Genomic DNA, 26787 nt, shown 5'->3' with positions numbered 1-26787 from the left:
TCAGGGTAGCAAAAAGCTTCTTAATAGCATATTAAGAGCACCAATGACAAAGGAAAAGCTTGATCATCAAAAGACACTATTAAGATAATAAGGAGGCTGACCACAGGGTTAGAGAAGACCTTTGTACTACTTGTAACAGACAAGAGACTTATATCCCCAATATAGAAGGAATTCCTACAAATAAATGAGAAGGGCAGCAATCCAGTAGAAAAACTGTACAAAGACTTGAAGAGCTACTTCATAACAGAGGCTTCCAAAGGCCAATAAACATGAAAAACTATTCAACTTACTCAAAATCAAAGTGAGATACTTCTGCATACCCACTAGAGTGGTTAAATATTTTTTAAGTGATGTTATCAAGTGGTGGCAAAGATGTGGAACAACAAGAATTCACCTACGCAACTAGTGGGAATATCAACTGGTACAACTATTTTGGAATATAATTTGGTATGGTCTGCTAAGATGAGAGATAGGCACTTCCTGTGGCTTGGTAAATCTCCCATTTGTACTCTGTATATACACAACACAGAGCTAGGCAAATGTGCACCAAGAATACTCATAGCAACAATTTTTTTTTTCTTTTTTTTTTTTTTTTTTTTTGAGAAAAGGCACTCACGTCGCTCAGGCTGGAATGCAGTGGTGCACTCTCAGCTTACTACAACCTCCACTTCCTGGGCTCAAGCAATTATCCTGCCTCAGCCTCCTGAGTAGCTGGGACTACAGGTGTGCGCCACCACGCCCAGCTATTTTTTGTGTTTTTAGTAGAGATAGTGTTTCAGCATCTTAACCAGGCTGGTCTCAAACTCCTGACCTCAAGTGATCCACCCACCTTGGCCTCCCAAAGTGCTGGGATTACAGGCATGAGCCACCTTACCTGGCCTCATAGCAACAAAATTTTAGTAGCCAAAAGTTGGAAACAACTCAAACATTTAAATGCATGCATAAATAAATAAATAAATAAATAAAGATATATTCATACAATGGAATTCTATAGAATGATCTCAGTGAACAAAACAACAGGTATATAAAACATAGGTGAATCTCACAATATAATGTTGAGCAAAAGAAGCCGCTTCACTTCCCCCAAAAAGTGTTTGTTTGTATTTATATGAAGTTCAAAACGTACTGCACCAGGTTGGATAATATAGCAAGACCTCATTTCTAAAAAAAAAAATAAATAAATTATTCAGGCAGGGCAGGTGGTGCATGCCTGTAATACCAGCTACTCGGGAAGCTGAGGCAAGAAGTTTGCTTAAGCCCAGGTGTTCGAGGCTGCAGTGAACTATAATCACACCACTGCACTTCAGCCTGGGTGACACAGTGAGACCCTGTTTTAAAAAAAGAACAAAAAGAAACACAGTCCAAACCGAACTGTGGAGTATAAAGGGTTACATGTTTAGGTGATTTAAAAAAAAAAAGAAAGAAAAGGAGGATATTACAATAAAAATCAGGATAGCAGTTACCTTCATACTTCATGGCATTGGGAAAAGGCAGCCTGGGGCCCTCTGAGGGCTAAGAATGTTCTGTTTCTTGACGATACCATGTAGTTTACATGGGTATTCACTTTGAGGTAAGTTATCATAGATCAGTAGATTTTTGTTTTGTGAACTGTTCTATATGACTATTACATTTCATAATTATGCTTACATTAAGAATGTGTATAATGTTATAGAATTTTTTTAGTTCTCATAGGACAGAGCCTACCTTTTGGTAGTATATAATCTTTTTCAACTTCTACACACTTTTTCAGGAATAGACTATGTCCAGGAATGGGAGACAAGGAGACTATCTGTTGTCTCCAGGCCAGAGAAACTGTCAGAATTCTTAGCATCCAGATCTCAATGTAGTAATAATCAGAGCAGGAAGCCACAGGAAATTGCCATGATGTAGCCTGAGCCTACTGCACTTTTTTTAGTGTAATCAGAGGCTCTGTATTGCTAGGACTTAAAGAACCTTTGGTCCTGAGGTGCTTTGTAAATGTGGCAACCATCACACACTTCCTTCTACAGCTTGGAGTGGTTTTAATTAATCATATAAATGATTACTACAGGAGACTTCTTGGGAGCCTCAGGAATTAGAACGACTAAAGTAGCTCATAGCTTTTTTGACTGTGTTACAGGAATAAGAGGGCAGTGTCGTAGATGTGTACTCTGTCGTAGTTTCAGTAGCTTTGCAGTTGATTTTCTTGAGTGTTCTAAGTATATGAGCATATTTTCCCTATGTAATGATAATTTTAGAAATATTTTTCTTTTCCTAAGATTTTTAAGTGACTTTTTTCTTAAAATCAAGAATAGGTATTGAATCTTATTGAATGCCAATTTAGCATATTTAAAAGTGGCTACATAGATTATTTGACATTTTTAATGTGGTATTATTTTAACAGATCTTCTAATACAAATTAATTTTCATATAACCTATAATACAAACTTTGTAGTGTTGTGATAAATTATTCCTTTAACGTACTGTGTAACTCCATTTTTCAGTATGGCATAATGACCAAGAGTGTGGATTCTGAAGTCAGACCTAAATTTGAATCCTAGCTTCTCCACTTACAGGCTATTTGGAGAAGTTACTTAATATTTCTGATCTGGTTTCCTCTTCTACAAAATTAAATAGTACTAGTGCCTACTAAAGAAATACTACATGTAAAACACTTAACACAGTGCCTCATACATAATAAGCTTTTTTAATGCACACACCTGCATATCCTTAGTTTTTGTTATTTTATCTTAGATTTTATATCTGAATTCTTAGGTAAGATTGAACTACAGTTTTGTATATGTATACTGTCTTTGTCAGGTTTGAATATCAAAGTAGTTTTAAAAACATACAGTGTCCAGTCCATCTTGTTGTATATCCTGTGAATATATAACAAGATTGTAAATATGCAATATACAACAGTATCAAACTTGATATTATGTGGAAAAAGGGACTTTCTGAACTTGATGGCAGACTGGGGCTTAAGAGCTATGATGTCCAGAAGAGTAGCTACTACCCACATACAGCTGTTTAAAATCAAATACAATTAAAAATTTAGTTCTTCAGTCATACAAGCCACATTTCAAATGCTTAGTAGCTATATGTGCCTTTTTAAATTTAAATAAAATTAAAAATTTATTCAGTTGTACTGGACACATTTCAAGGGCTCAGCAATCACAGTAAACATATAGAACATTTCCACCATTGCAGAAAGTTCTTTTGGAAAGTGCTACTCTAGACAAACTCATAGATCATGCTAGCCTTGCTATAAGCCTCATTATCAAAACCAAATACATTGTGAAGATTTGACTAGCTATCCTGAGGTTCTGTGATTCTATGTCTATTTAGCGTTTTAATCATTGAGCTTTTCTTGTCCACACTCTTAGATTGGCAAATACCGTTTTAAAGAATTCATATTTCATATATTAAAACGTTTATTTTCTGCTCAAAACTTTCTTATCTAAAGGGGTAGTTTATATATCTTAAAAATGAAAAAAAAAAAAAAAAAGAGTGAAATTCCAGTACATGCAAGGATTTCCCTGGAGGTATATTCCCATTAGAAGTAGTCTTTTCAACCAGAAAGAAAGCAGTTTTTGAATTGTGATATAATGTAAATTGCAGATCTTTCATAGTAAGATAATTTTTATGTTCCTATGTTTTTACAGAATCTCCACTGTGTGATAATTTCTACACAGGAGCTTTGATGCTGTTTTGATTTTAACCTTCTGTTATTTCTCTTGAATTTGTCTGTAGGTTTGCAAAGATTCATATCAGTGTATCTGAACCTATTATTCCATTCAGAGAAACAATCACAAAACCCCCAAAAGTTGACATGGTCAATGAAGAAATAGGCAAACAGCAAAAAGTTGCAGTCATACACCAAATGAAAGAAGATCAAAACAAAATCCCTGAAGGAATCCAAGTTGACTCTGTTGGGCTAATCACCATAACAACTCCCAATAAACTTGCCACGCTCACTGTTCGAGCCATGCCCCTTCCAGAAGAAGTCACCCAGATTCTGGAAGAAAATAGTGATTTGATTCGTTCTATGGAGCAGTTGACATCCTCTTTGAATGAGGGTGAAAATACTCAGGTGATTCATCAGAAGATCCAAGAGAAAATTTGGGAATTCAAAGGAAAACTAGAGCAACACCTAACAGGGAGAAGATGGAGGAACATTGTTGACCAAATCTGGTCATTTGGCCCAAGAAAATGTGGGCCCAACATACTAGTCAATAAAAGTGAAGATTTTCAGAACTCAATATGGACAGGTCCAGCAGCCAAAGCTTCAAAAGAAGCTAGTAGATACCGAGATTTGGGCAATAGCATTGTGAGTGGCTTCCAACTGGCAACCCTCTCTGGCCCCATGTGTGAGGAGCCTCTCATGGGTGTCTGTTTTATTCTGGAAAAATGGGACCTAAGTAAATTTGAGGAGCAAGGAGCAAGTGATCTGGCAAAAGAGGGACAGGAGGAAAATGAAACCTGTTCTGGTGGAAATGAAAGCCAAGAGCTACAAGATGGCTGCTCTGAGGCCTTTGAGAAGAGGACATCCCATAAAGGAGAATCTCCACTCACTGACTGCTATGGACCTATCTCAGGACAGCTAATTGCCACCATGAAAGAAGCATGTCGCTATGCACTGCAAGTGAAACCTCAGCGCCTCATGGCAGCCATGTACACATGTGAAATCATGGCCACCAGTGATGTTCTCGGTAAGGAAGAAAAGGTAAAGATAGTAAGAAATGCCCTGAATAACAGTGAAGTCTCCTAGACTCAAAATCTTGTTTTTGAGACAAAGTCTCATTCTGTCACCCCAGCTGGAGTGCAGTGGCACAATCTCCACTCACTGCAGCCTCTGCCTACCAGGCTCCAGCAGTCCTCTCACCTCAGCCTCTCAAGTAGTTGTGACTACAGGCACACACCACCATGTGCAGCTAAGTTTTTTGTATGTTTTGTAGAGATGGAGTTTCACAACGTTGCCCAGGTTGGTCTCGAACACCTGAGTTCAAGCGATCCCCCCACTTTGGCCTCCCAAAGTGCTGGGATTATAAGCGTGAGCCACTGCACCTGGCAGACCCAAAAATCTTAAATTTGTTTAGTATGTTTTGCAGAAGCTATACCATCTTCTGATTTACTAACAAAGTAAGATCTTTGAAAGCCAGATGTCATAAATATTAAAATCTTGAGAGGGGAAAAACCTGACTACTAAAGATCTTTTCTTTTGCAACAAATAGAATCCCTTCTGTAATGAGAGGTCTGCTAAATGAAGTTTAAACTGCTCATATGTGTTACCATCCAAACCTGTGCCGTATTTTATCTCAAGCAAATAAGCATATCAGTCTGGGTAACCAAAGTTGTTCTGAAAATGATCAAAGAATAAGGCAACATTCTTGTACTCATAACACAAAAGGGTTTTTGTGAATTCTGGGTTCTTTCTGAAAAAGAAAATTATTTGGGGCTTTAGTCACTACTAACTATTATATCAAATCCTATTCCTGATTTTTTTCTCTTTGGGAGAAGCAGCCTTTAAGATCTCAGGAGATGTGAAGCCCTGGCACTTAGTAGCTCTTTGGACTTTTGACTGATATTAGTTCACTGAGACTTACTTTGTTTACATATAATGAAGAGGATAATCATACAGATTGTGAAGATTAAAATAACACAATTTTTTTAAATACAGTTCCCAGAACAGCACCTGGCACACAGTAGTTCTCTTATTCTCTTGAGATCATGGAACTGTTTCAGTAGTGAAGAGAATATAAAGGAGGATTGAGCCCTGGATGAGAGAGTCGGCCAAATTATTAAGTTTCCTCTAACCCTGAGGCCCTTTGAGTCAATATGTGGTTAATTACATTCTTTTTAGGAAGGTTCTTTTGCTGATTAATTCCTGAAAGCAGAAATTTAAGCTTTTTTTTTTTTTTTCCAGAAGAAATTTAGGCTTGCATCACATTAAGGTTTTTGTGAGACTAACTGAGCATCAGTAGCAGCATTTGAAAAATAGCTGGGTTAAGGCCAGTGTGCATTGTGAATCAAATCTCCAAATACGGCATGTCATATACAGTGCTTCTCAACCTTATTTGAATACAGCATTCGTATTAACAGCCATGGAATCTGTAGATTTGTTTGGGAAACACCAATCTAGACTATTCTCAGATGCTATTTTTCATTTTCATTGAGAACTTTCTTAATTTAAGAAGGCGGAAGTAAGAGTTAAAAATCAAGAAATCTTAATCCCTCACATCTTTGAAGAAGACCTAAGAGCTTTTCTCCAGTCTCTCCTACCCCGACAAATGCTTATACCACCACTGTTTGAATACTTCTGTTGATGGGCAGTGCACAGCCAGCTTCATGATTTAATGGTGTTTTTTCCTATATTGAGCAAAATGTCCGTCACCTGCTACTTTCCAGTCATCTGTACCACCATTCATCTGTCTTCCATGCAATAACACTTCTATGTATTTGAAGGAAATCATTAGTTTTCGAGTTTTATATCCAGGAGAAAAACTCTCCAAATCCTTCACCTATTTTTCTGTTATGATTTCTGTATCCTTTCACCATTTCAGTTGCTGTCTTTTGGACATAATTTATTTGGTCAGCATCCCTCTTAAAGCAACTGTATTTGAACACAGCACCTCACATACCGTCCAACCAGTAGAGAACACGTCTGTGTCTACACTGTTACCTCCTACGTGAAATACAGCATTCTTCTTTTAATGAAATTTAGCAATTACATCTTCTCATTAATTCATGTGAGAAGTCAAATCAATCCCATTTCTTTTAAAAAAAAAAAAAAAGTTATGTTTTCCTACTCTGTTCCCCAAAGAGCAGAATCAAATTTTTGGTAATTGACTAGACTGTAGAAATTATGTAGTTGTATGAACTCCTATATTTTATGTATGAGTACTGAGTCTATATACTTAATTTTTTTCTTAAGTTATATAACATAATTAGCGTTACAACAGTAAAAAGGAGAAAAATTTTAATGGCAAGAAAAGTCACATCATCACCATCTTAACACATTGACTTCTTACTCATTTTTTTCATGTGTCCTTGTCTGATGAGAAATAAAACTCAGGTAGAAAATCAAATGTTTTGATGAAGTTAAGGTCCTTTACATCTTCAACAGTCCCTGATAATTGGTAAATTATCAGCTTACCAATCATGTTAGAAAAAAAAAAAAGCTTAGGTTAATGTTTTGTATTAGAAAGTTCATGTTGTCTCCCAAGATTTACCTCATACTTGTATAAACATGAACAAATGCCTATAATGCTTCTTTAAAATTCTACAGAAAATTAGCATATGGCTTTCTAGTCTGCAATTTATGGAACCCAGTGTTTATATCCTCAAAAAGTTTAGTCATTATTTACCTTTTTCCTGTAGTCTGGTACCTACCTTACTATTTCTAATTTCTCAAAAGGGCAGATTCTCTTAACATTGTGAGATATAATTCTGGTCCTGGAGACTTGAACTCATTTAAGAAGGCTAAGTACTTAGTCATCAACTTCTGAGCTATCCTGAACTTCAGTGTTCTCCCACTTCAGCTTGTTCCCCTTGCTGTAGTTTGTTCACCATTCTCCTTACTGAAGAGAATGATAGGTAACATAGGTATTGTGAACCCCTGTTTTCATGCTATCCTCTGTAACATGATACGAGTTTCTGTAAGTTGTACATAAGACATGTCTCCTTATTTTGAAAATATAGGTTGAGAATCCCAAATCTGAAAATCCAAAACCCCAAATGATCTAAAGTTTGAAACTTTTTTTTTTTTTTTTTTGAGATGCAGTCTCAACTCTGTCACCCAGCCTGGAGTGCAATGGCATGGTCTCGGCTCATTGCAACCTCCACCTCCTGGGTTCAAGCAATTCTCCCACCTCAGCCTCCTGAATAGCTGGGACTACATGCGTGTGCCACCACACCTGGCTAATTTTTGTAGTTTTAGTAGAGACGGCATTTCACTATGGTGGACAGGTTGGTCTTGAGCTCCTGACCTCATGATCTGCCCGTCTCAGCATCCCAAAGTGCTGGAATTACAGGTGTGAGCCACCACGCCCAGCCTTAATTTTTTAATTTGAGATGCTCAAACAGTATATAATACAAATATGCCAAAATCTAAAACAATAAAAAATCTGAAACACTTCTGGTCCCACTCATTTTGGAGAAGAGATATTCAACCTGTGTTGGAAAAAGCTCTTTGCACTGTCTTTAGCTCTTTTGCTTGGGTACATACACTCAGCTTGTTCTGATTTTGAGCATCTTGGACATGCTACTGATCCACCTGAGTTGGTATCCTCTTCTTCCGTCTACTGTGCATGTCCTCTTAAAATAGGGGTTGGGGATGGGCTTTCTTCCTTTTTCTGTCATTGTAATCATTCATGATTGATTTCTTTTAGACTCTCATTACTCTGTAAAGGAATTTTATTTTAGGGACTGTTATCCTAGAACCCATGGTGTGTATTGGTTGTATTTTTTTTTTCTGTGTTTGAAATGATCTTTCCTTTTTTTCCTTTTTTTTTCCTGTCCTCTGTTGCCCCAGCTGGACTGCGGTGGTGCGATCTCGGCTCACTGCAGCCTTCTTCTCCCAGGTTCAAGCAATTCTTCTGACTTGGCCTCTGAGTAGCTGGGATTACAGGTGTGCGCCACCACGCCCAGCTAATTTTTTTTTTTTTTTTTTTTTGGTATTTTTAGTAGAGATGGGGTTTTGCTGTTTGGCCAGGCTGGTCTCGAACTCCTAGCCTCAAGTGATCTGCCCATCTCGGCCTCCCAAAGTGCTGGGATTACAGGCGTGAGCCACCACACCCAGCCAAAATGATCCTTTCTGAAGTCCAGGGCCCGCATAGGTCTGTGCCTATCCTTTCTCTCAAGATAATGGGAACATGTATTTCCTCCCAAAATAATGGGAACACCTGTTTTCTCCCCAGATTGCCATCTCTTCTACATTATTCATTTGGAGTGGCATTTGTCCTTTGTTTTCTGAGAAGATGAATTTTCAGTACAACACGTGAAGCCAGAATCAGCTGTTGGTGTTTATCAGACTGAATTCCTAGCAGAGTGTTGAGTCACCCCTGTTGAGTCACCACTCTGTGTTCATTTTCTCATTTCTATTAGGAAATCACCACCTGGATACAGCATGTGACCAGGCCACCCTGGGATAATACCTCAAAATATCATTTGTCATCTTATCCTTATATTTTTATCCTGGCACTCCCCACCTGGCCATCAGAGTCAGTTCTGCCGCTTTCCAGGAAGAAATATGTATTTTAACCCTCTCTCTCTGGAGCAAAGGATCATTTTGACTTGCCTCACCCAGGTACAAATGTCACTGTATTGGGCCTCACTGCCCTCTAAGAAGCCCCATTTATTTACCTTCTGTGTGGCAACTGTGTGTATGTGGGTTGGTATGCAATCTCTGTACCATTATCACTGGTCAACTTTCTTAATACTTTGCCCCTGAGACCAACCAACTACCACATCCACTGCCTTACATTTGGAGACAGTCTGGCTTTTTTTTTTTTTTTTTTTTCCTCTCTCTCAAATTGATTTGAAGTCCTCTTGCTTAGACTGGAGAATCTCCTCTGAGGCCTGTTTTCTTTTTGTTTTTGAGGGGCTCTTTTATATTGATAACCAATTTCTAGTGTCCAGGGTCTATCAATGCAGTCAGCTGTTCACTTGTGTTTTCCTTTTTCTTTCTAAATCAACACCTTCAATTGGAAAGAAATGAAAAGAACTTCTGTGTTCCTAAGGCCTTTTGCTTCCTGTCTGGATACTTAGAGATCTTCTGAGAAGACTTTAGACTTTGCTGACTGTTGTTTTGATTCTCCAAGAATCGGCACAAGTTGATTTCAGGTCTTTTTTATTTAGCAAAATGAATTTCCTTAGTCTTTTTTTAAAACTTAGTTTTTTCTATATAGATTGTTAAAACAAGAAATCCTTCTATAAATGGATAGACTTGCATATGGTCAAAATGGGACATTTTGTAGGAAAATAATCTCAAAATCATTTTATCTGGGGAAATAATTTCAGGAAAATGCCCTTCTATACTTCTAAAATCCACTTTTCTAAAGATGCAGTTTATTATCATTTTTTACCCACGAAATTTCCCTGTAATTAACTTGATTATTGCTGAGCTTTTACCTGCTTGTCATTGAATTCTTTTTGTATTTTTTCCTTCTAATCTGTTAATCTTTTTTTTTTTTTGCTCTTCATTTTTTTTAAAATCTTTGGTAATAACCTCACATTTTTAAAATACTTCTTTTTGTTAGACAGTACTAGTTAAGAGTTTTTTGGGTTTTTTTGTTTTTTTTTTGAGATGTAGTTTCACTCTTGTTGCCCAGGCTGGAGAGCAATGGCACGATCTCGGCTCACTGCAACCTCCACCCCACTGGGGTTCAAGCAATTCTCCTGGCTCAGCCTCCCAAGTAGCTGGGATTACAGGCACCCGCCACCATGCCTGGCTAATTTTTTGTATTTTTAGTGGAGATGGGGTTTTACCATGTTGACCAGGCTGGTCTCAAACTCTTGACCTCAGGTGATCCACCCAGCTTGGCCTCCTGAAGTGCTGGGATTACAGGCATGAGCCACCATACCCAGCCTAGTTAAGAGTTTTAATTACAGCTATGATTATTGTAGTTCTTCCTTTTATTAAATTTTTATTTTTGAATAATTTTAATTTTTATGGGTATGTAGTAGGTATATTTATGGAATATATGAGATATTTTTAATCTTTTATTTTTACACATAGGAATAAATGCCAATATTGTTGGAACACATGTACTTTAATTTATCAGAAACATTCTTAATAAGTGTCACTGTTCACTTTTTTTTTTTTTTTTTTTTTTTGTGAGACAGAGTTTCGCTCTTGTTGCCCAGGCTGGAGTGTAACGGTGTGATCTCGGCTTACCGCAACCTCCACCTTACGGGTTCAAGCTATTCTCCTGCCTCACCCTCCCTAGTAGCTGGGATTACAGGCATGTGCCAGCACGCCTGGCTAATTTTATATTTTTAGTAGAGATGGCGTTTCTCCGTATTGGTCAGGCTGGTCTCAAACTCCTGACTTCAAGTGATCCACCCGCCTCAGCCTCCCAAAGTGCTGATATTACAGGCGTGAGCCACTGTGCCCGGCCTCGCTGTTTCCTTCCCCCCCCCCGCCCCACCTTTTTTGAGATGGGGTCTCACTCTTGTCACCCAGCTGGAGTACAGTGGCGCAATCCCGGCTCACCGCAGCCTCTGCCTCCCGGCTTCAAGCGATTCTCCTGCCTTAACCTCCGGAGTAGCTGGGACAACAGATGCACACCACCACACCCAGCTAATTTTTGTATTTTTGGTAGAGACAAGGTTTCACCATGTTGGCCAGGATGGTCTCCGTCTCCTGACCTCATGATCCTCCTTCCTCGGCTTCCCAAAGTGCTGGGATTATAGGCATGAGCCACCCGCCTGGCCTTTAAACCTTTTCTTATTCTATACTTAGGGCTCTTTTTACATTTCCTCAGCATTTTGTAATTCAATTCAACAAAGATTTAATGAGCTGCATGTGCCAATACTGTGTTAAACATGATTCCTGCTTTGAGAGATAAGGTGACAAATCTTAATTATATAAAATAATTGGAAAGTAAAATACAGTTGAATTTAGTGCACAAACATGGTTTTCTAGGGAAGCTTTAAGAGAAATTGGGATTAGCAAAATTTGAAACAGTAGGTCTCTGGAAATGGGCCTTGATTGATGGAATAATTTTGATTCAGCAACTTAGTATTAAGTTGACTTTCTTTATACCATAGCACATTGAAGACTACTATTAAGCCTAAAGTAAACTCATTTCTAGTTGGTTTTATAGGAACTGCTGTTCAGCATGACCTTCCTTTTTTTTTGTTTTGTTTTGTTTTGTTTTGGAGACAGGGGCTCACTCTGTCACCCAGGCTAGAAAGAACAGTGGCACAAACATGGGTCACTGCCGCAGCCTCAACCTCCCAGGCTCAAAGCGCTCCTCCCACCTCAGCCTCCAGGAACCACAGGCATTCCACCATGCCCTGCTAACTTTTTAATGTTTGTGGAGATGGAGTCTCACGATGTTGCCCAGGCTGGTCTCCAGCAGCTTGACCTGTCAAATCCTGGACACTTGATTGGTTTAACACAATTTCCATTTCGGGTCCTAGCCAGGCATTGCTAGTGTATGCCTATAGTCCCAGCTGCACGGCCGAGGCAGGAGATCGCTTGAGCCCAGGAATTCAAATCTAGCCAGGGGAACATAGCAAGACCCTCTGTCTAAAAAATAAAAAAATTGGGGTCCTTGCCCAGTTATCTTGACTGTGTCACAGTATTTGTTACCTGCCAACTTCATGTCCACTTTGGATTTGATCATTGTGCCTTCTTTTTTAAGTCACTGATTATAATAGAACACAGAGTTGCTAGCAGACTCACTAAGGACCACTTTCCAGAGTGGGTTTGACCTGTTAACATCAATTATCTATAAACTTGTAGCTGATCTATCTATGTAGTAGCAACCGGCCTACATTCCCCACTGTGTCTGAGCATGCTTTATCTCCTATTTGATTGAAGCCCATCTGTATCCTGTCAACCATGTTGGTCTGATTCAGAAGTCATAGCTCTGTGACAAAAGGAAGAGGTTAGTGTGACCTGGTGTATAAGAATAAGTACCTACCAATTTATTTGTGTGTGTGTTTTTAATTAAAGTTATTGCAGAAGTGTTACCAACAATAACAAATCACGAGGTGAAAGAAAGCTCTTTTTTCTTGGAATCCAACTTTATTTCCCATTTCCTTTTACAGCGCTTGTCCGTAATAGTACATTTTGCATATCTGTAACCTTATGATAGAAATGATTTAATATTTTGCTTTTTAGGTTTATTTATTTTATAGGCATGCTTTCATTTGGCTACTTAGAATTTGTAATTTTCATTTTAACCTCTGCATGTGATCTTATCAATTGGATGTGATATAGTTTACTTAACTATCATTCTGAAATTGGAAATTTGCATTGTTTTCTGATTGTTTACTGTTAAAGAAAACATTACTGTGAACAGCTACTCCCTTTCCTAAATTCTGAAAAAAACAACATACCTTTAATTGCCAAACTTCCAGCTTTCAAGATTATACAATCTACAGGTTAATCTTAATATTATGGAAGAAGAAAATGTATATATGAGAATCCATAAAGCCATACAAGAAGAATGTTCCCAAATGGTAAAGAGATTTTTTTGAGCTTGGGTATCAGAGAAGACTTCATGGAACTAGTTATTTTTGAATGGGCCTTGAATGATGAAAAGGATTTGAATATAGCATTGGACTAAGAGTATTCTAGGTTGAAGAAACTATGAGCTCAGAGTTGGCAAAACCTCAAATGTGTACTGTGGACAGTGAGTGATATACCTTGGCTTGGAGCACAGAGGCTGTACCCTGTGTACTCTAGGGTCTGGCAGTTAGAGAAGCTGAAGGGGTGGGTTACTGCCTTGAATACAGGCTGAGATATTTATAGTGTAGTCATTAATAGTTGAGCCCTGATCAGAACTGTTTCAATTGATTAAGCTTTTTGTTGCTGTTTTTTTCCTTGATGAATTCCTCTTCCCTGGTTCCTTTCATATAGTAGGGTACTCTGCTACCTCCCTCTTTCGCTTCCTTCCTGCCTCCATCCCTCCCTCCCATGGGGTCCTGCCTCGTCACCCAGGCTGGAGTACAGTGGCACAATCATAGCCCACTGCAGCCTCCAACTCCTGGGCTCAGATGATTCTCCTGCCTTAGTCCCATAGCTACTAAGGTACTAGCTACTTAGTGCCTTAGTACAGATGCACACCACTACACCTGGCTAATTTTTAAATTTTTTGTAGGGACAGGGTCTTGTTTTGTTACCTAGGCAGGTCTCAAACTCCTGGTCTCAACTGTACCTCCCGCCTCTGCCTCCCAAAGTGCTAGTATTACAGTGATGAACCGCTGTACTCAACCAACTCTGATCTTTATTTAAGTGACTGAACTAACGAGTGATCATGATGGAACAAATATCCAATGGAAAGGGTCTGAAAGTATTTGCAGTCAAGGGCCACATGATCAGAAATTCTTATTGATATGGCTATGTTAATTTCTTAGTGATAACAGTGGCACATTTAGGGTCTTTGAATGCATCCTAAGCGTTGGACACACCTATCATGAGAGCCAAGTGTATTTGGAAGGTTTTATTATAGTATTTTCCAGTGTGCCCCAGTATCAAGATATAGTTTTCATGGAATTAAAATTGAATGGATCAAAATTACATGTTAACTACATTCAGTTTCAATTACAATTATTGATCTAAGCCTGCTGGCATGACCCATGCAGCAGCAGTCAGGCAGCTTGTCCCCACTGGTCCTTTATTCATGGTCTGTTGGCCCCACTTTCCTCATTCTTTTTTACCCCTGTTGTTTTATTGTTGTGTATTGACTTCCGCAGACTACCTTCAAACTTCCTTTTTTTTTTTTTGGAGACCAAGTTTCGCTCTGTTTCCCAGGTTGGAGTGCGATGGCACGATCTCAGCTCACTGCAATCTCCACCTCCCAAGTTCTCCTCCAAGCGATTCTCCTGCCTCAGGCTCTGGAGTAGCGGGGATTACAGGCATGCACCACCGTGCTCAGTAGTTGAGAAATAGTTGGAATGGGGAGAGTGGAGTTGCCTTTTGAACTAATTTTTGTAGTTTTAGTGGCGATATGGAGACCATATTGGCCAGGCTAGTCTTGAACTCCTGACCTCAAGTGATCCTCCCACCTCAACCTCCCAGAGTGCTGGGATTACAGGTGTGAGCCACTGCTCCTGACTGTTAAAACATTTCTTCAAATGAGATAGGGGAGTAAAGATTACTAGTTCACACATGTTAGGTGTTATGGTAAGATTTTTTTTCTATATATCTCAAATAATATATAACTAAAAGGGATCACTAATGAAAATAATAATTATTCTGCTGTTTTGGGAGCTTTTCAGACTGTACTTGAAGTATTGTTTTCATTTCCAGGTACCAAATACCAAGAGGGATGTAAATAAATCATAGTAGTTCAAGTAGTTCAAGTAGGCCACGATAAAACAGGAAATACAGGTCTAGTCACTGCAAGATTGGCCTGGAAAAGTGAAGACAAGATAGCTGTCTTTGGGTAGCTTACAGGGTAATTTGTGGGAGAGGGATTAAACTTGTCACATGTGATAAAAACTAGGACTGATGGTCAGAAACTTCAGGGGAACATATTTGGGACTCAAGAATTCTCTAGCTGTTACGGTTATCCAAAGATGGAATGGGCTGCCCTGGGAGGAAGTGAGTTTTAGAGTGTACAAGGAGAGCTTAAACAGCTACTTTGGTAGAACTTCTTAACCCTCAAGTTTCCTTCTATCCCACTGTTGTGTGATTCTGTAACTATGAGGTTTCTGGTATGAATGACGGGGGAATAGTTAGAATGGGGAGAGTGGAGTTGCCTTTTGAAGTGGATAATATATTCTTAGATGTGTTAATTTTAAAAGGAAGTTGGCTCTCACAGCAGAGATGCCCTGGCATCCATTGTAAAGTAGTATTGTAGATCCAAGGAGAGGCCTGGCTTAGATAAGATGGTCTTAGGAGTCCCAGGCATAAAATTAGTTTAAACCACACAAATTATAAATTAGTTGGCTTGCTGAGTAGAGAGTTTGTTCAAAGAGTATGAAGCTTCAAAGAATATCCATAAGAAGAAGTTCAGGATACTGAAATAAAGAGAATGATGGTCAGAAGGGCAGGAGTGTAAGGAGAATAATACTAAGATTGGAGACAGTTGACAGAGGAGATACTAATCAGTGGCTTCTGATTAGTACCTCCTACAGAGAAATCACAGAGAATGAAAATTGAGAAAAAAAAGCATTTAGGTTAGGAATATGAAAATTATTGTGAAATTTCAAGGAAGCAGTTTCCTGGAGCACAGGAGAGCCTAGACGTTAAAGAAAGAGCACATAGTGAAGAAATGAGAAGCTACCTGTTTAAGAGATGTGAGGAAGCAAGGAAGGAGAAAATGTAGTAGCTAGCTGGGGAAGTAGACAAGAGGAAAGGGGGTGCCTTTCATTACGAATGGAGTGTTAAGTTGTTTGTTTTTAAGCTAAACCTCAACATGGTGAAGGCTCATCAGAGATTTTAGTTTAGTTTTTTTTTTCCTTGAGGCCTTGTGACACAATAGATTTTCTGCCATTTGTTTCCTATTACCCTTCCTAATAACCGCCACTAGGGGGAAATCTGAATCAGAGAGAAAAGTTTGGGAGTCAGACAGTTTGGCTTTGTTCCTCAGTTTCTAGTTTAAAAAATAAATAAATAAAGGTGAGTGGGTCGTGGACACTCCAGACTCATCACCTTGGCAGTTAGGAGAGTAGGGTCCAGGACTCAATGGTGGTCAAAGGATACTTTAGCTCTGCTTAACAGCAGTGTTGTAAATGTTTAAGGATAATATATGCAATAGATCACTTATGTAACTAAAATTATTTTTTAGGCAGCAGGTGAAAGAGGAGGCTTTAGTGAGAGTATCTGCTACTTACATGATTGTCTTTGATTTTCAATGTATCTCTATTCTTTGCAGGGTCTCTTCTCCTTACTAGTTGAAAGAATATATTGCATTCCCAGAGACACTCATACAGAACACCAGTCAGAGGGGAAGATGTTTCCCTCCTCAGTATGAGGCAGAATTGTGCCTAAAGACGAATTAAAAGAGTCATCCAAGAGAATTTGCTAGTGGAATTCTATCAGTTTTCAGGGGAATAAAACACTTAATACTCGTGCCACTTAAATATTACCAGTTTAAGAAAACTATGAGCAAATATTTATGTGTGTGGTTTTAATTTTTGGTATAAAAATGCCAGTTGCTTCCCTACTAAGCCCAAATAGCCTATGCCATCTTAATTATCATTGGCATATCAATAAGGTCTTATAATTATTAAAATATTTTAATATTTAATAAACTTTAACAAAGCCCAGTCACACTCATATCATTGGATTTCAGACCCAAAGATAGCTCATAGGTGAAACCACATTGAAAGGTCCTTTTACAAATCTCCCTCTTCTCATGCTGTTTTGTGGAGTTTGTCTATGAGCAGCAGTGCAGTTTGGGGTGATTTAATTTTTGTTATTTTTTGTTTCTAATTTTTCTAAAAATCTCATGCTTTTTAAATAAACACTTAAAAAGTGTTCGTTACTTTTGTAAACCAAAATTATTGAGAACGAATTTAATCATTAGTGGATTGTTACAGAGTATATGGGTAATCATGTCTTGGTGTGGCTCAAGCCATATGACTGATCCATGATTTAAAAATATTTATGGTTTTACAGGTCGAGTCTATGCTGTCTTGTCAAAGAGAGAAGGTCGAGTACTTCAAGAAGAAATGAAAGAAGGAACAGACATGTTCATCATCAAGGCTGTGCTGCCTGTTGCTGAAAGCTTTGGTTTTGCTGATGAAATCAGGAAGAGGACAAGTGGCCTGGCCAGCCCGCAACTGGTATTCAGCCATTGGGAGGTAAAAATCCAAGTTCCCATTCATTCCTTTCCTTCTCATCTATGGATCCATTCCCTACGGAAAAGGCCAAGAGTAGCAAACAACACAGATCATGCCATTTGGCGTTCCTATGGCTCAGTCAAATGGACAGGAGAAAGCAAATGCGTTTTTCATCCAGATTGAATGAGCCTGAGATCATCTGTGGTTTTTAATAAACACACACACACATATATACACACACACACTCACTCTCATTTCTTCTTTTTATTCAATATAAAATTTAAGATGCTGAAAATTTAATCCTTTTTTATCCAAATATATATTTTAGATTTTTAGAAGAAAATCACAGGCCTTTTGAATGTGAAATTTTAAGAATATTTTCTTCTAGGGAAAAAAAAATATTTCCAGCATTTAGAGGGGAATAGTTACACTTCTTGCAAGGGGTAGCTTTAAATTATTATGTATTGTGTATTCTTCAGTCCCCATTATGGAGATTCAAGGTTTCCATGGCTTTCAGGTGTTGTGGAATGAGAATGGAATGAAATGGCTACTCAGAACCCTTCATTGTCAGTGTAGGTAAAGGTAGATGAAAAGGCAAACCTTACCTGTAATCAGAAAGGAAAACTTAACAGATCCACATTGCTGGGGAGAAAAGGAAAGATTGTGAACACACTGTTGTAAGTTAGAGAAAAAATAATAACAAGAGGTAAAGGTAAGGTCAGACCAGCCATCCTGAACATATCCATAAAGTAGACGTTAACTGGCTAAGAAGAAGGACATTCAATTAGAAAGTGCCGCATGAGAAAAGGCTGGTAAAAGCAAACTGCAGGGCATGTGCAAAAAACAATTTACTTTTCAAGAAAAAGCCTAAGGTCAGGAATCAAATTGTAAACTCAAGGATGTAAGTAGAAAGATTGTTTTAAGAAAGCAGTTTTTGTTGTTGTTTACAGAGAATTGAAATGACTTCACATTATCCCCTTTTACCATGGAGGCTTGTAAGGTAATGGAAGTAGCGTTGACTTTGGAGTCAGAAAGTCCTGGTTTCAAATATTCTTCTACTTATTTGGACAAATCATGGACCCTCCCTGAGTTTTCCTCAGCCCTAGGTCAAATATCTAACCTAGTGCCTGACATTGTGGCTGACCAGCCCTTGCTGATGCGAAGATTATTTCCTTGTGGATCATTCTCTGAGTCTATACCACATTCCTTTTGGCTTGCTCTCAGCAGTGTGGCATTCATTGCACGGGGCTTCACACAGATAATCCGTGGTTTTTTTTCTTAAACTCTATTTCAGCAAAACTCATGATTTAGCTTCAATGCTAAGCTGTTATCTTTCTCACTTTCTTTAGCCTGATGGGTCCGTTTTTCCAGAACACTTTAAGAAGAGTTTAAGTTTAGAAGAGAATGGAAAATGAGAATAATTGAGGGAGAACTTTCTTTTTAAAACGAAATTTATAATCAAGTGATTCAGTGAAGTAAAGAAGGGTGGCACTTTAGAAAAATTGCCTTTGGACAGGGCAAATTTGATTTTAATTCAGCAAGTTCATATCATCTAAATTGATGCAAGTGAAGTTGCTAGTCCGGAGCACTCCATTGTGTCTGCTTTTCCTCTTTAAAAAAAAAAAAAAAAGTCACATTCTTAATGTTTGGCAGAACCAAGGTTAATACTGTGATTTAGGTTACATTGTTTTGGTCAGTACAAACTCTAGGTTTTAACAGTAATTTACTATGAATCTTTTCTTGACTTTTGCATGTTTGTCTGAAAACTTAATGGTGTTTTGATGGCATTGCTGGCTTATCATATCTGATGAGATATTGCTGAATTTCATTATGTAGAAAACAGTACCCACCAAACATTTGTGTGTTTTTTTTTTTTGTTTTTTTTTTTTTTTTTGAGGCGGAGTCTCGCTCTGTCGCCCAGGCTGGAGTGCAGTGGCCAGATCTCGGCTCACTGCAAGCTCCGCCTCCTGGGTTTACGCCATTCTCCTGCCTCAGCCTCCCGAGTAGCTGGGACTACAGGCACCTGCCACCATGCCCGGCTAATTTTTTTGTATTTTTTAGTAGAGATGAGGTTTCACCGTGTTAGCCAGGATGGTCTCGATCTCCTGACCTCATGATCCACCCACCTCGGCCTCCCAAAGTGCTGGGATAAACATTTGTTTATTAATTCGTGTGCTTGTGGGTAGTAATTTCTCATTTATCAAAAATTCTAACTTTTTAGTTTTGGTTTTGGTTTTGGTTTTGGTTTTCGGCATTCAGCTTTTATATAAGAACACAAACCAAGTGAGAAATATAAGGGATGGGTTTTAAAAGGCAGTGCCTGAAAAATAGGAACTATGTCTGTAGTGTAAATATATTACTGATGGCTCTAATGAAAACATCATTACAACATCCTCTACCACAGGTTTTAGTGACCAGATGTGTGATTGCAGAGCAATACAGCTAAATGATATTTAGAATCAGAGAGATTCAGTCCACTTCAACCTAATGACCTTGAGAGGAAGAATGCTTTCTTCATTGGCATTACCATTGCTGCAAACTGCCCTCAGAATTCACAAGTCGTGCTTCTGAATATCTCAGAGATGAGAAGTCCATCTCATGAAGATGGCCTTGATTAACACTTGTGCATAAAACTGGGTTATAGTATGTTTGATCAGAACAAAGAGGATATAGGTTAAGTAATCACTGGGATTGTCTGTAAATGCAGATCCCGAATAGGCATTCAAAGCTGTTGTAACGGCATCATTATTAGAAGAATGATCCATTTGAATTTGTAGATTCTTTTTTGTTTTAAAATCTCATCATTTTATAGTCAGTCTTATCCTCAAAAGTAATTTTTATAAAGCATATTTTTTTAGAAAAATGTATGAAATTCCCTTCATTTCTTAGTTGTCCGATATATTAGGAAGCAGGTAAGACTTCTCTAATAAAGGGATCCCAAAATATAGTGGCTGAAATAAGGCAGAGATTATTTCTCTTTTGAATCTAGGGAGGCAGCTAGGGCTGACATGTGCCTCACTGTGGTAGGAGCCCAGGCCCATTCTGGCTTGCTGCCTTTCTCAACACTTGGCTCCCATTGATTGTCCACAGTGGCTGTTCTACCTCCCCCGTCACATCTGCATTCCAGCCAATAAGAATAGGGATGAGGAAGAGTAAGATATACTCCTTCCCTTTAAGGACACAAACTGAATCTTGCACACATTACTTCACCCTCATCCCAATGCCCAAAACCAGTCATCTGACCACATCTAACAAGGCCCCACACAAGAAGGAGGCTGGGAAATGTAGTCTTTAGGTCTATGGCCTGTTGTCTGTTTTGATAAATAAAATTTGTTAGAATACAGCTGTACCCAATCATGTATGTATTTTCTATGGCTGCTTTTAAGCAGAGTAAAGTAGCTGTGATAGAAATAATATACGGCCTGCAAAGTCTAAGATATTTACTGTCTAGCTCCTTATAGGAACAGTATGCCTCCACCTTCTGAATCTAGGTGGCTATAAGCCTACCTGAAGTATCTATTACCAAAGAAAGGTAGAGAACGGATATTTAGGAACAACTAGTATAAAAACAGCAAGATTTTACCAAATAGGCAGTTTTTGTTACCTGAAAGCCTTGATGGTTGTCCGTCTCCTTTATCCTTCAGAAATTTAAAAAAAAAAAATCTTAAAATTGATCTTACACATTTAATACTTTTAAAAAATATTACTTTCTGGCTTAGCTACATCTTGTTATTAAAAATAAGTCTTTTAATAACTTGAGAGAAAAATATTCTCAAGAAAAGTTTTGCCCCAGTTTTGTACCATCCTTCTGCCACGTCCTTGCCACCTGTCATGGTCCTGTTCCCAAAAGCTTCAAATTTTTGAAATCTTAAAAACTACATTATAATTAAATGTCATTGATCTGATATTTTTTGGCTGTCTTGGTTTTTCCCCCATAGTTAGGTTTAGAAATAACACAGTTGTTGAGATATGGCTTCTCACTCCAAGGCACTTCTTTTCATTTGTATTCTACCACACCATATAATTTACAATCAAGAGCTTTTGAGAGAAAGTGCTTCAAAAAATAGAGAAAATAAAATTACAGGCATTTTTCCATGAGGAAACCTTTGAAGTCAGCAATCTCATAATTTCTCTTTCTATGTTTTACTCTTCTATGAAAAAGGAAGAAAAGGAGCTAATAACAGACACAGAAAGAAAAAATATTACCAACCAGTGCTGTTGTACATATATGTCAGCATAACCTCAAGATTTGCCACTTATTACTGAGATTACCCTGAGGGGTAGGCTAAAGTTCATACCGGGTGAAGTGATTACAATACCACCAAACAAATTTATTTTGGACATGGTATTTTCCACCTGCCAGCAGTAATCATAGTGAAAACTGGGCAAAAAATTGAAATGGAGCACCCAGAGCTTTTTCCTTCTAGGCTTTCTTTTTCCTTAATGCCTAGGGCAACACTTTGCACTTGGGTGCCTTTTTATGATTCGAAAATGGCATCCCCTTCAGGCTGTTGAGTTGCAAAAATACATTCTCACTCTAGGCCGCTGAATTCTGGGTGAGGAAGTGCGGGAAAAAAAAGAAGGAAAAAAAGCACCTTTTTCTTCATTTTGATATCAAGCCCCTCTCTGTGGCCTGGAGGGGCCTTTCTGTAGAGCACAAGCTGGACAACCATAAAAGGGTAGCTTTGTCTTTGCTCCACTAAGGAAATTCAAAACCAGCCTCAAGCTCTCGAGTGTTACTCCATCTCCCCTGTCCTCAGAGTTTGCTGGGCATGTTGAGGCAGGTGCTTCAGGCTCTCCACACAGATGCAAGAGTAGTGAAGATGTCTTCATATAGTCATATGTTATTGGGACTTTTAACATTCCATCCTTACAAATAGGAGAACTCAGGTATAAATGATTGGAAATAAGTTGCCCAAGATCGCACAGCTAAGCGAGTAGAGAACTGGCGTTGAAGGGAAACTGCCTGGCTCCAGAGCCAGTGCAGTTAACCCTCACACCACGTTCACTCTGGCCTCAGTGCCTGCTCCTGGATTCAGTGAAGTGCCAGCCCCCTACTCCTCACTCTCTGGGTTTGATTCCACACAGATTCACTTGGTTCTTCTCACTCATTGCATTCTCTCTGCCTGTTTCCTCACATATGAGGAACAGACCCCACCCCTCTCACCCTGTCCTCCCACCAGCAAAGCAGAATGACCAATTCTGAAAATAGTTTGTGTTTGTTACAAATGTTGAGAATTTTACCTTCAGACAAAAGAGAATTATAACTTGTGGCCGGGTGTCTTAAAAAAAAAAATGTGTTAAAAAAATTACAATAGTTTTTTTTCATAGGAAAAAATTACCAAAAAATATATTACCAAACATATGTTTTTACCAAAAAATATGTTCAGGGAGATCCTATGCGCCATTCACCCCTCCTTCCCCAATGTTAACATCCCTTATAGTACATTGACATTGATACACCCATAGCGCTTGTTCAGGTCTCACCAGTTATAATATATGCACTTGACTTAGCTAGTACCATTGTGCAATTTATGTTTGGATAAACTCAGTCTTCATGGCAGTCTGCAAACATGGCAAAGGGCAGGCTTTGGAGCCAGACAAATCTAGGATGTGCCAGGTGCCTTACCATATGACTTTCATATATCTTCTTCAGTCTTCACAACAACCCTGTATCAGTTGATAGATTATGAGTGTTTTCAGCTGCAAGAACCATAATGCCAGAATAGTAATTGTTTAAGCAACTAGGGCTGGTACCATGGCTCAGGGACACCATCAAAGATGCAGGCTCCCTTTCTTCTGCTCTGTATATTCATGGGAGTTTGTGCATCTGTAGTGCTATAAAAATGTATCACATATGTAGTTTTATGTAATCAAGATACAGAATTGTTTCATCACCACAGGCTCCCTCATGCTCCCCCTACATAGCTACCTACCTTCACCCTGGGTGGGTGGCTTTTGACCAGTCAGGCTGTTTTGAGTAGCAACCACCTTCCCTCCCTTCCTCCTGCCCAGGCCCTGAGGCCACACTGACTCAGCCTGGCTGGTATCATGGTGACATTGTCTGCTGGTGAATGGTCTGGAATGAGCCTTGCTATCCTAGGCCCAGTGGCTAGTGAATTAGAATTGAGTCTCTGGAACTGCCGTGCCCACAAAATTATAGCACACACCCTCTGACCCAGAAGAACTCCCTCAGATGGCCAGGTCCACAGGACCGAGCTTCCTCCCCACTCCTCCTTCTTACTGCAGTTTCTCATCTAAATTCCATCCATTCGCCCTTGTCTGCCACTCTACCTACCCACGCCCCCACCCAATTCCTGGACCTTGTCTCCTTCTCTGCCCCTTGTTGCCCAACCTCTAATGGGGTTCCCTTCAAGACACTGCTTCTGTAGACTTGTTGTCACCCACCAGAATTGTTACTCTAGCGCTGATAATGCCTCTGTGCCCCCCTGGCTGTTCTCACTTCTTACTGTCTGCCCTTTCCTTCAGGGACTCTTTTCTAAAAGATATTTCTAGTTCTTTTGTTGAGTGTCCATGAGATATGTTTTAAAGTCTGTCCAACAGAGGCTTTTTTTGGTCACTGATAATGGTTTATTTAACTAGATAAAGACGTGTAGGCTCACACTGAGGCTCCTTAGCACTCTGAAGGACTTCATTGTGTACCAGCAACTGCTGTTGCTGATGCAAAGCGTCTCGTTGGTCTGATTCATGTTCTTCTCTAGATGATCTGGCTTTTCTCTCTGATTTTCTCTGTACCTGCCTCAGCACCAGGACACAGGCAGCTGCTTTATTTCCAACCTTTGTTCAAGAGCAAGAAGCACAGTTGTGGCTCACACCTCCCATTCTATAGTGTCTAGTGGGTCAGAATCAAGCCTCAGGAGATGCAGGTGCCCACAGATTTCCAGCATTTCAACACTGTCACAAGGGGTAGATTATTTTATTATCTTGGTCCAGACTCAGTGAGGTTTTTCCATCTGAAGACTCTCATCCTGTTCTCTGTTTTTTGGTTTTAGAACTCCTGTTAGATATACCCTGTACATACTTGATGGCTCTTGATTTTCCTTTCAGACTTTTTTCTTCTAATCTCCATCTCTCTGTACCATATTGTGTATTCAGGAAGATTTCTTTAAGTCTGTCTTTTTAAAAATAATATACTGAGGTGTGAAATTAATACAACCTAAAATTGAACTTTTTTTATTTTCTTTTGAGACGGAGTTTCACTCTTGTCGCCCAGGCAGTGCAACCTCCATCTGCTGGGTTCAAGAGATTCTCCTGCCTCAGCCTCCCAAGTAGCTGGGATTACAGGCATGCACCAAGCCTGGCTAATTTTTTGTATTTTTAGTAGAGATGGGGTTTCTCCATGTTGGTCAGGCTGGTCTCAAACTCCTGACCTCAGGTGATCTGCCTGCCTCAGCCTCCCCCAAAATTGAACATTTTAAAGTAAACATTTTGCTGCATTTTTTCCATTCACAATGTCATGCACCCACCACCTCCAGAAAAAAAATTAAAAATTCACTGGGCATGGTGGCATGCACCTGTAATCCTAGCTGCTTGGTACACCAAGGGAGGAGGATCAGTTGAGCCCAGGAGATTGAGGCTACGGTGAGCTATGATTGCACCACTGCACTCCAGCCTGAGCAACAGAGCAGAACTCTCTCTCTTCAATAAAAAAATATATGTAATAATAGTAAGAGTTTAGTTACATGTGTTGATCTTTGTTGAGGTTGAAGACAAAGGCAAAATATTGATGGCAAAGATATTAAGACTCAGATATATCCTAGCAAAAATGAAAGCTTTTTAAAATTATATTATTAAAAATTAATAGTTTTCTTCCTTAGTGTTATGAACTGGAATTATGAGCAAAGAATAATAATGTATGTTACAAGTTTTATTGACTCTACTTCCATTTGTTCACACCTCCCATGATTTTTCATGCTTTTTTTTTTTTTTTTTAAAGGTGGAGCCTTACTCTGTCGCCCGGGCTGGAGTGCAGTGGCACGATCTCGGCTCACTGCAACTTCCGCCTCCTGGGTTCAAGCAATTCTCCTGCCACAGCCTCCCAAGTAGCTGGTACTATAGGCACATGCCGCCCCACTCAGCTAATTTTTTTTTTATTTTTTATTTTAGTAGAGACAGGGTTTCACCTTGTTGCCCAGGCTGGTCTCGAACTTCTGAGCTCAGGCAATCCGCCTGCCTTGGCTCCCAAAGTGCTAGGACTACAGGTGTAAGCCACCACACCCGGCCAATTCTTCATACTTACTACCATTCCTAGCAAGCTTAGTTGTTCTTTGCCTAACTTTTTTTCATTAGCTAAGACTATATGAATTGGGGAGCTCAGTGAATAAGGTTTGAAATTAAAAATGCCTAACCTTGCACATTCTGTCATCTTCTTTTACAAGATCATTCCCAGTGACCCCTTCTGGGTGCCAACTACTGAGGAGGAGTACTTGCACTTTGGGGAGAAGGCTGACTCTGAGAACCAGGCCCGGAAGTACATGAATGCGGTACGAAAGCGGAAGGGGCTCTATGTGGAAGAAAAGATTGTGGAGCATGCAGAAAAGCAGAGGACACTCAGCAAAAATAAGTAACTATCTACTGTTGGTGGATTCTTTTCCTTATAGTGAATTAAAAAGTATCATCAAGGGTTTAATATTGGGAAAATTTCTTTTTGCCACATTATCTCTGTTTATTCACTTTCAATAAAGTTGATCCATATAAATATTTTAAAGAGGATGTTAGAGAACATGTTCTCCAAGTGTGTTTTTAATTGGTTCTGGTTCAAGGCAAGAAGTTATAAATATTGCAGTGATGATTTATGACTGCCCTGTGTATAACCCCCAGCAGTAAGACGTGTGGTCAGGGCTACCCACTTGGTGGTGGGGAGGTGATGTGCAGACCCACAGTGGGCAGTCTCCTCTGCACTGAGCAGCCACTCTGGGACTCACATTGTCTCTGCCTGTCATCACAGTGTCATAATTCTGAGTACATCGTCCACATAAACATCATGTGTGAATTTCAGAGTGGAAACATTTCATATTTAATCAGTGAATCACAGCATTTAACATTGTTTGGAGAGACCACATACTTGAGAGAGCAGCTGCTTTTTAGTTAAACCAAGTCACTGTTATAGCTCATCCATCTTATGGTGTTGTCTAGCAAAACAGTATCATGTTCAATAGTTAGCCTGTAAATCTTCTGCTTTTACACCCACTCATAAATTTTATCATTCCTATTTAAATCAGTATTAATGGGAGTTATCCGTATACCTTTTTCTTTTTTTTAAAAAAAAAGGTAAATTTCTATAATTTTATTTGCTATTTCCTTTTAGCCTTACTTAGCTAA

At 39.1% G+C, this 26787-nt stretch overlaps 1 protein-coding gene across 4 annotated transcripts in view; it reads left to right on the top strand.

Annotated features, from left to right (window-relative positions):
• EFL1 (elongation factor like GTPase 1) overlaps positions 1-26173 on the top strand; it is a 130619-nt gene extending 104446 nt beyond the window's left edge. For 2 of the 4 annotated variants that reach the window (XR_013395351.1, XR_001446032.3), the window contains 3 exons: positions 3733-4705; positions 17282-17466; positions 25845-26173. Coding sequence is in view for 2 of the 4 variants with exons in the window: in XM_028851229.2 (XP_028707062.2) it covers positions 3733-4691; positions 17282-17466; positions 25845-26033 (1333 nt within the window). In the remaining 2 variants the exon portion in view is untranslated. The remainder of the gene's footprint in view (positions 1-3732; positions 4706-17281; positions 17467-25844) is intronic. The other 2 variants (XM_028851229.2, XM_015142866.3) reach the window with 1 other exon arrangement.
• The last annotated feature ends 614 nt before the right edge of the window (positions 26174-26787 follow it).

This window comes from Macaca mulatta, chromosome 7 (assembly GCF_049350105.2).
Source record: "Macaca mulatta isolate MMU2019108-1 chromosome 7, T2T-MMU8v2.0, whole genome shotgun sequence".
Lineage (NCBI taxonomy): Eukaryota > Metazoa > Chordata > Mammalia > Primates > Cercopithecidae > Macaca > Macaca mulatta.
The sequence above is the reverse complement of the archived record's forward strand: the minus strand, read 5'-3'. Positions and strand labels throughout refer to the sequence as shown.